Source organism: Pseudophryne corroboree, chromosome 1, assembly GCF_028390025.1.
Source record: "Pseudophryne corroboree isolate aPseCor3 chromosome 1, aPseCor3.hap2, whole genome shotgun sequence".
In the NCBI taxonomy this organism is placed as follows: domain Eukaryota; kingdom Metazoa; phylum Chordata; class Amphibia; order Anura; family Myobatrachidae; genus Pseudophryne; species Pseudophryne corroboree.
In genome coordinates this window covers 441150331-441160414 of record NC_086444.1, presented here as the reverse complement: position 1 = coordinate 441160414, position 10084 = coordinate 441150331, and the positions used below count along the sequence as shown (strand labels likewise).

The following is a 10084-nucleotide window of genomic DNA, read 5'->3' as shown; positions in this document are numbered from 1 at the left end:
AAGAAAATTGACATATTACTATCCATCTCACTATATAACATATCCATCATGCTGTATGTTATATCCATCTTGTTAAATGTCATATCTATCTTGTGACATGTCTTATCCATCTTGTGACATGTCATATCTATCTTGCTATACTGTATGTTATATCCACCTTGCTGTATGACATATCCACCTTGCTATATGTTTTATACAGAAAGCACCATTAAGCCATACTGTATGTCATCTCCAGAAAGATGTAATTTTGACTTGAATGGCCTCTCATACCTATACTTTCCAGTGCCACTAAGAACTACAAAATACATCAAAGGTGCTTCTAGTTAGTGACACAAGAAGACTAATTTTCTTATGTTGAAATTATATTACTAAGTTACTATATAATGACAACGGGTAATTGTGGAAACATTTGTTGATAATGAAATGTAATGTATTTACAGTAATTCTATAGTAAAATATGGCATCACTTTATGTAAGAGAACACAAACACACATATGGGAATGAGAAGAACAACATCTATTTAATTAATTATTTTTTTATTGTTATTATGTTACCACTAATTATATTCTATTTCACTACATGTCCAAGCAGCTCCGTGTTCAACTACAGTATTATTCATGGTCTATCAAAGGTGCTTTACCCCTATATGTAATGTAAGTACACTTTTACTTTATCTTACAGTGTGTTAAATGACAGTGCCTTATAAATGTATATGTCATCATATGTAACTGTATTGAACACCTGAAATGTCACAATATATACTAGTTAATAAAACAAAACACTGATTTATTTTAACAATAAACATTTTAATAAAGTGTTTTATAGTCATGTTTACATTGTACACAAGCAACATATATAATACAACAAATATACATTTAACATTCTTGGAAATGGTGTCAAACACAAGTTAACAATACATAGCAATTAATTTAATGGCAAAATAGTACGTTATAGAGAAAGATATACCAATATGCACTTACAGTGAACAGTTTCTTCTTAAATGAACTTACAGTCTACTGAGTATGATACCTAATACAATGTTTATATGACATATTTATATAGTGAGTTATCTATTAAACATGAACTTGATACTTTATTCCATTATTAGATATTTCCAATTCTTTGATGCATATGTTATGAAACATAATAGCTAACAATACTTTTCCTGTGCCTACTGTGCAATTAGTTCCATGTATTTGAAGGAAAATATGACTATCACTTGAAGATGAAGGCACTATATACATACATATACAGTATATATAGTTTTAGAATGACAAGAATGGTTTTAGTTTAATTGCAAGAGTAATAACATACTCAGAAAAAAAATGTGCAAGATAGACATTCCCTTGTAGTTTGTACCCAGTTCAGATGTTCAGTTCCTATAAAAGGAAAGGAAAATATGGTTAATTATATGCTATGATTATGTGGTACAGTGTGCGGATGTTGCTTTCTGAGGGAGTATACAGCACTTTGAATATTTGTGTCAGGAGACACTAAAGTCTTTCTGTAAATATAGCTTTCAGAAAATGTGATTTTCTAGCTTAGGGGTCTATTCATGAAGCAGTGAAAAGAGTGGAGAAGTGAGCCAGTGTTGAAGTTGAACATGGCAACCAATCAGTGTTCAGGTAACATTTATAAAGTGCATTCTATAAAATTATACGTAGCAGCTGATTGATTGCCATGGGCAACTTCTCCACTGGCTCACTTCTCCACACTTTTCACTGCTTCATGAATAGACCCCTCAATCATGTGTTAGTTTTATGTAACATGTCTATGGGCGGAATGTACTATGCAGCGCATCCGCAATGCAGTCATCCCATCACTTATTGTGTAGAGGGACTAGTGGGTCTAAAGCTGGAACTCCAGCTTTTGGGTATGCACTAATAAATGCAATTAGTATCACAAAGAACAGCTCTCCCGATAAGAGCTGTTCTTTGTGATCACTGGAGTTCCAGCTTTAGGCCCGCTAGTCCCTCAGTGCATATGTAGAGGGACGTGGCAGCCATGGAGGGTGCTGGGAGGGATCCGATTGGGTAACACCAGCTACAGATTGCATTACCCTATAGCTCCAAGCAGCTTGGTAAGGCATTTTTGGAGTTTTTACTGCATTATCTGCTTAAGTACATCTCACCCTATACAATATTTGAGGGTGAGGTGACCTTTCACTGTCATGCGCTTTGAGCTAGGGGACGGTGCCCTCTCAACAGCTTCCACTGCAGTAATGGAGATAGTACAGATCACCATGAGAGGACAGTAACCTATAAGTATGCGCAGTGTGGAGGGGAGGTGCAGAATGGGGCAGAGAAGGGACAGGTTGAGGTTACCCAGCAATGCTTGGTCAGTTTAGCTACTAATAATTAAACTGCAATGCCACTTAAATATTATATTATACCATTATACTGATAATGAGTTATTTCAATTCATATATGTCTAAAAGATGGTACATTATATATGTATATTCTATCAGGTATATGTCTTCAAAACAAATAAAGCATGATTTAAGACAAGAGTATACTCTCAACATTGTATTTTTTGTATTTTAATATAAATATTTGCATTAATTTTTAAGTAAATTATCTTTACACTGCACTGTTATGGTCCTTTCAGACTCAATCACAGTGTATAGAATTGCAGACATAGGGGTACTGCAGGGTTTACGCCATAGCTAATTGTTGGTGCTGCCCGATTCAGTTAGCTACAGGAACCCCGTGCACTAGTGACCAGGGACAGGATTTTTTCTGACAGCCTCAGGAGCTGCAAAGACATTATGTGATAAAATCCAGAATCTGTGTTTTATCGCATGAGAAACCCTTTGATTCTGCAGTTTACATGGAGTCATTAGGTTAGTGAGCATTAATCCCTGGTTTACTGCCCAGTGTTTAATTGAATACCTTTTCCCCATGCTTCATGATTAATTAGCTGCTGGGTAAACCCCACAGCTAATTGAATATGTTGCATGAGCTGTTAGAATTATAGATAATATTCAGTCATTTATATCAGTCCTTGCCCCATTGGAGCTTTCAATTTGTTAGTGCTACCATACAGACACACACAAATACACACGGGTTAATTGTTTTGTCAGAGATATATCAGTATATTTTTGCATTGAGGGAGGAAACCTGACCACACAGGAAAATAATGCAAACACAGCTTTGACATAGTAAGCATCCTGGTTGTAATTGAGCCCAGTGCTGTGTGTCAGCAATTCGAACCACCATGCAACATGCTGCCATTTTAAATACAGATTATTTTAATAGACCTAAACATTCAACACAAGAGGTAAGATGATGAGTAAAGATGTAAAGTAACACCACTCACCTTAAGAAGACCAAAGTCGCAGGGTTATTATCAGATTGAAGACAATAGCTTTGACAGTAACAACCCTCAATCCCAGAACTGTTAATGATAATTCATTCATGCTTGGGCCTGTAGAGAAAAGATATGACATCCAAACATAAATAAGGCAATATGTTTTATCATTATAGATCAGTATCAACTTGGTTTAGGTGTACTAGTCAATTAAATATGATACTCTGAAATATAGTTTTTGTTATCTATATCTATATTTGTTGCATATGGTAACTCCTTATGTAAGCCAGGAAGCAAAGGTATTTAATAATATTCAACTGTTAATTCTAAAGGCCATTACTCATGGGCCGATGTGGGAGAGATGTGTGCTGAGCGAACCTCTCAGCACACATCTCTCCCGCTGCTCAGCACAGCGCAATGTGTGCTGAGCATGAGGGGGGAGACGGGGGGCCGCTCATTTCACCCAGCGGGTGAAGTGAGCGACCTGCTAGATTGGCCTGCATGCAGGCCAATCTAGCACCAGTGATAGCGATGCTCGGGGCTGCACATCGCTATCACTGTGGGGGGTACACATGGAGCGATCATGCTTAAAATCTAAGCAATCTAGTCAGATTGCTTAGGTTTTAAGCAGCGATCGTTCCGTGAGTACCCCCTTCCTTTAAGCCCAGATTTATCAAGCCTTGAAAAGTGTTAAATTGCACAATGATAAAGGGGTCTATTTACTAAGCCTTGAATGGAGATAAAGTGGACAGAGATAAAGTCCCAACCAACCAGCTCCTAAATATCATTTTTCAAACACAGCCTGTGTCATGGTATTTAGGAGCTGATTGGCTGGATCTTTATCTCCATCCACTTTATCTCCATCCAAGGTTTAGTAAATAGACACCAAGGTACCAACCAATAAGCTCCCAACTGTCATTTTTCAAACAGCCTGTAACATGGAAGTTAGGAGCTGGTTGGTTGGTACTTTATCCCCGTGCAATTTATCACTCTCCAATGCGTGATAAATCTGGGACTAGAATGGCCTCTGCCATTGTTACTCAGAAAAAGTACAAACAAAACTATCAGTTACTGTACTTTCAGTTGTTAATATACAGTCATTGTAACTAAAGTTATAAAGAGTCAGATTGAGCATAAAGTGCTACAATCCATTATAACAAGTTCTTTAGTATTAACCGTAAAATAATTGTCAGAAACTGCATCCACGTGCTACTTTAATCCTGCATAGCATATTCAAGGATACACTTTTTGAACTGTATATAAAAATCAGATTGGTGAAATAAAAGTTTAATGATAAACGCTATCTAAATACTGTAGCAACTATTTTAAATCTAGGGAAACGTCACAGAGTATTACGTAGGAGTAACTTACTTGTACGGAAATTCTCATCAATGGACAGTGACGAGCATGTATTAATGGTTTCAGCTGGAAAAAACAATAAGTTATCAGATAAATGAACTAAGGACAAAACATTGCATTCAATTTCCTTAGTACATTAAAATACAGCAAAGATAAGTTAAAGTAATTTGTTGAACACCTAAAGTTGTTCCAATACCAAACACTGCATCATCAATTACATCTTTACTAATTTTACATTGATAACTTAAATATGCACACGTCACAATTCCACAAATATTTGTTTGGATGCTGAATCGATTTTCTTTCCAAAATTAGAATCCTATGCTGCCCGAAATCACAGTAGTCACATGGGCTTCTATGTTAGAGTGACCATATTATTCCTTTTACCTGGGACACTCATGAATTACACGGGTTCTGTGGATGGCTGACTTCAAGCCTACATTTCACCTGGTTTTAATCAGTCACAGAACCTGTGTAATCCATGAGCGCCCCAGGTAAAAGGGATAATATGGTCACTCTATCTATATGTATATTTATGACCTCGTCAATAGTCTGCAACTGTCAATTATTATTTTAAAAGAAGGTTAAGACAAGTTGGAATAGGATCCAAATTAAATATTCTTATATGAAACCTTCTGGATGAAAAGTAAGGAGGGAATGGCAATAAATGAAAATATTTGCTACTGTAGTTATTAAGATCTTAATGTTAGAATATGATATTTTAAAATATACATTTAGGGTCTATTCAGTAAGCCTGAGAGAGAGAGAGAGAGAGAGAGAGAGAGAGAGAGAGAGAGATAAAGTACCAACCAATCAGCTCCTAACTGCCATGTTACAGGCTGTGTTTGAAAAAGTATATTTAGAAGCTTATTGGTTGGTACTCATTTTCTCTCCAATGTATCTCTCTCTAAGGCTTAGTAAATAAACTCCTTAATTTTGTAGCTAGATTTCAAACAAATGCTTCACAAGAAAATGTTACTAATTTACTGCACCTAAATACATGAGACCTTTGTGAAATAGATTATCTATTCATCATAGTTTATATATTTTGAATAAAGACAATAGTGTATCCTAGTACTATCTGCAGTAAATGTCTCATTACCTGTGTCATATTCTGGAACTATATTTATTCCACCATATTTTAGTGCACAGTGAAGTGGCTGAGAAGAATCTCCATCATTCCATGTCGCTATACTGTTCCTCCACACATCACTGTCAGACTTATCCAGCACAGCTTCTGATGATAGTTTTCTATTATCCAGGAGCAGTGTCTCTTTCACAGATGGGATGTCGGTGATCAGGCAGACTGACTCTGGCACTCCTGTCACTGGCTTAGATGAATTGAGGTGATAAACCGAAGGACGGTCCCTGTCTGTTTCTGAAAACAATCAGAAAGGAAAGAAGAGATTACTTTTTTAAATTATTTTAAAAGTTAATATTGCAGCTATTTACTCAGCATATGATGAAAATGTATTGATGTACAATATTATTTGTCCATGATCAGTTTGACAAAGAACCCAATAAGCATGAAAAGTATGATTTGAATAGGGACCTATTTTGCTCTGTTTTTCTTCTGTTTTCTACATTATTTTTTTCCATGATGTGTGAAAGAATTGCCCCAATTTTAGTGTTAGCACCATTCTTACACTCCCAAGACCACGGTGTTATCCTCCCATTCACAGTGATTTGCTAAATATTGCCACTCAAAGATTTTCTAGTGTGTGGTACTGAAATGTTGAACTCCATTTAAGGTATAAAGTGGGATAAATTATTCTGTGTTTAAAATAAACTGAAACTAGGAGTAGACATATAATTGTTATATTGTTTTTTTTAACAATATGCGCTTCACTATGTTCACCATAGCTTGCCGATACATACATAACTATTTTGGATGTTATGCACAGATACGCACACACACACACACACACACACACACACACACACACACACACACACACACACACACACACACTCACACACACACACACACACACACAGACACATTCAAAAACAATATGGTAGACTGTCAACATCCATTTTTGATGTGAATTCAGTGGACTACATTTACATTCCAGGTATAATCATCATGACCAGGGACAAATAGCATATCAGAGATGTGTACTTACAGGTATTTAAAAAATATCTAAATAATTCTGTATAATAAAAAAAATTCATTACATGTATTCTGTATTTTACTTACGTGGGCACACATGGATGAATGTTCCAGAGCCAAATATCAGTTTGTTTAACCCTCCGTAAGTCACACACTATAAATGTTCATGACAATAACACTGTCTACCTCTTATTGCTCTTTGGTACAGAGGGCAGCATAATAAGGATCTAAATCTATATATATATATATATATATATATATATATACATACACACACATATATATATATATATATATATATCGATATATATCTCTCTCTCTATATATATATACATATATATATAGCGTGAAAGACAGTGGTTATGACCACAGACTCTTAAGATGCTTTATATGACCATCGTCTTGTTCATAGTTCATCTTGCAAAGGCTGCCCAATCAAACGACCAAAGCCACCACTGTTTTTTAGGTTAAACTTTTTTAAATAGCCTACATACAACATCATTTTGAACTGTAATTTGTAAAATTTACATATTTCATTGCAGGATATATTTTTTGTTCACATTTACCACAAAACCTAAATAGTAGCACCCAAAAAATATATCCACAATGTTATGACTTGCCATTAAGAAATATAGTAATCTACAAATGTTAAAGTAATCATTCCACAAGAATACCGAACAAAAGGTAATTGAAATTGTGAGTTTTTAATTGTATGTTACTGGAAGGAAACAATGATCGCTCCACATCTGGCCTGTGAAGTAACTCTTATAAGGGGGCAGCCATTATATGGCTACTGTATGGCTAGTTCTGGCCACAACTGGAAACTTCTTCAAAACTAAATGTACTTTTCTAAAGTTAAAATACATCCCTGATATGTTTCATTATAGATTGTAAGCTTGCGAACAAGACCCTGTCACCTCATTGCCTTTCTGTTATAACCAGGTCTCCTGTTATTACTGTGCTGCTCCAATATTAAAGCAGGACAGAATATGTGTGTGCTATATAAATGTAACTAATAATAATAACAATAATAATAATAATAATAAAAATAACTGAAATTTGGAAGTAACCAAAATATAATACTAGGTATAACGCCAATGGACATGTAATAGATATTCAATAATTTAAATCCAAAGTTGATACAGTAATATGCTTAAAAAAAAAAATCTAAAACCATTTTTACATACACACCAGTTTAATTCCCTAACCAAATATTAATATTCCTCCTCATGGTGACTAACATCACATAAAAAAAAATATTTAACAAGTTATCTGTATTTTCATTCATTCAATAAGCGATATTAGTAGTGTAGAAGTCAGTTTGCATATGTTCTTGGACTAGAGCATATTTAAGCATTGAAATTGTCCTCTAAAACGTTTATATAGTGCTATGTAAAATAATATACGCTATTTTTTTATAGTATTGATATGATACAGATAAACTCACCAGGCTTCACCGTGAGTTTTGTCCCTTGTCCAAACAGCAATTTACCATAATTAGTATATTCACTGTGATAAACAGCTTCTCAAGAATACACAAGCATGCTGAGTAGCTGACATAGCTTAAAGTGACCTAGCTGTGTGATGTTTGGGAATTGTTAGGATTGTACAGGATTGTTTATAGCAATGTTTTTGTTATCAAGCAAAGGAATTATACTGATATGAGTAGATACAATTGGGCACTTCTTACAGCATGTGGGATAGAGGACTTGAGCTCGGAACATCTGTGTTAATAGGAGTTAAAAGTGTATACCGTATTCATCCTTTTTTCTTTGTCATCAATATAATATTTTAATCAAAATTATTTAAATTAATCACAATGCATTTTTCTTAGACCAGTGGTTCCCAAAATCAATCCTCAAAGAGCATTAATGGTCCAGGTTTTAAGTATATCCATGTTTGGCTGCAGGAGACATAATTAGCACCTCAGTCAATATAATTTAACTATCTGTGCTGAGCCATGGATATACTTAAAACCTGGACTGTGGAGTGTTCCATGAGGGCTATGTTTGGTAACCACTGTCTTAGATACACTGTGCAAGCAGATAATTCTGAGCATAAATAATATATGGGTGGTCTTCAGTTTGCCGGCGGCCGGGCTCTCAACGACCAGCATACCGGTGCTGGAATCCCGACCACCGGCATACTGACAGCTTTTCTCGCTCTTGGGGGTCCATGACCCCCCTGGAGGGAGAATAGATAGCATGGTGCGCGTAGCATGCCAGCGTGCCACCGTGCCCGCAAGGGGCTCATTTGCGCTCGCCCAGCTGTCGGTATGCCGGCGGTCGGGATTCCGGCGCCAGTATGCTGGCCACCGGGAGCCCGACTGCCGGCATAACATACTACACCCATAATAAATACATACCAGGCTTACAGTAATACCAGTATTGAACCTGAACAAATGACTTTGCCATATCCAACACTGTCATATAGAGTGATAAACATATGTGTAATAAAAACATAACTTAACAGTAAAATCATAACAGCAGACAAGACAATAACTACTGACAGTATGCTATAAAATATATTAATATACTTTATTCTATTTTTCTGTATCTTAGAATTCCATGATTAACTAAATATAGCTACTAATTTGATTTTTATGTTTTGTAATATATGGTGACTGAAAATGTTACCTAAAATAACCATGTAATGTATGGGTAAAATGCACATATTTAGGGGGGAATTCAATTAGCTCCAAAAAAAATTTCGGGCACAAATTATTTTTTTATGTTTTTTAGCTATTTTTCCTGATGTTTTGATTTGGGCTATTCAATTAAAGCCCTTTTTTTGCACCCAAAAATTACCTTTTTTTCTGGAGAAAGCACATAAAATACATTATAAGTTCATGGACATGTGTGTTTTTTGCCTCCGTGATCATGAAAACAGTGTAATTATCTTTTGGAGCCTGCTGAGTTTCCGAAAAAAATCTCTAATAAGTGCTGACGGTGACCGCGCTTTGTCGCTAGCTGAATCAGGGGGTCAATTAGCCCACAATAAATTATTTATTTGTTCAGATTTGTGTCAGATTTATTTGAATTGCATTATACGTTTGTCATTTAGGTAAACTCACCTGGCGTCATCACCAGTTTAGTCCCTTTTCCAAATATAAGTTTTTCATTAACATTATCACAATGACAAACAGCATAGCAAGAACATTTTTGCCACACAGCGATGACTTCAAAGGCTAATGTACTAACAAATATTGTGTTTTTATTCTGCAAATTATTACATTTAGAAGAAAGAATTGTTATTTTACAATTGTTTGTATGCTTTTCTTTACAAATGTCAAAATTGTGTGAA

General features: G+C 35.4%; 1 protein-coding gene across 1 annotated transcript in view; it reads right to left on the bottom strand.

Moving 5' to 3' along the window:
- Window positions 1-821: 821 nt before the first annotated feature.
- LOC134891357 (T cell receptor alpha chain MC.7.G5-like) overlaps window positions 822-10084 on the bottom strand; it is a 545029-nt gene continuing 535766 nt past the window's right edge. Inside the window, exons 5-8 of the mRNA XM_063913527.1 lie at window positions 5771-6046; window positions 4681-4734; window positions 3319-3426; window positions 822-1379 (exon numbers count right to left, since the gene is read on the bottom strand). Of these exons, the coding sequence (XP_063769597.1) occupies window positions 3320-3426; window positions 4681-4734; window positions 5771-6046 (437 nt within the window). The 3' untranslated portion in view covers window positions 822-1379; window position 3319. The remainder of the gene's footprint in view (window positions 1380-3318; window positions 3427-4680; window positions 4735-5770; window positions 6047-10084) is intronic.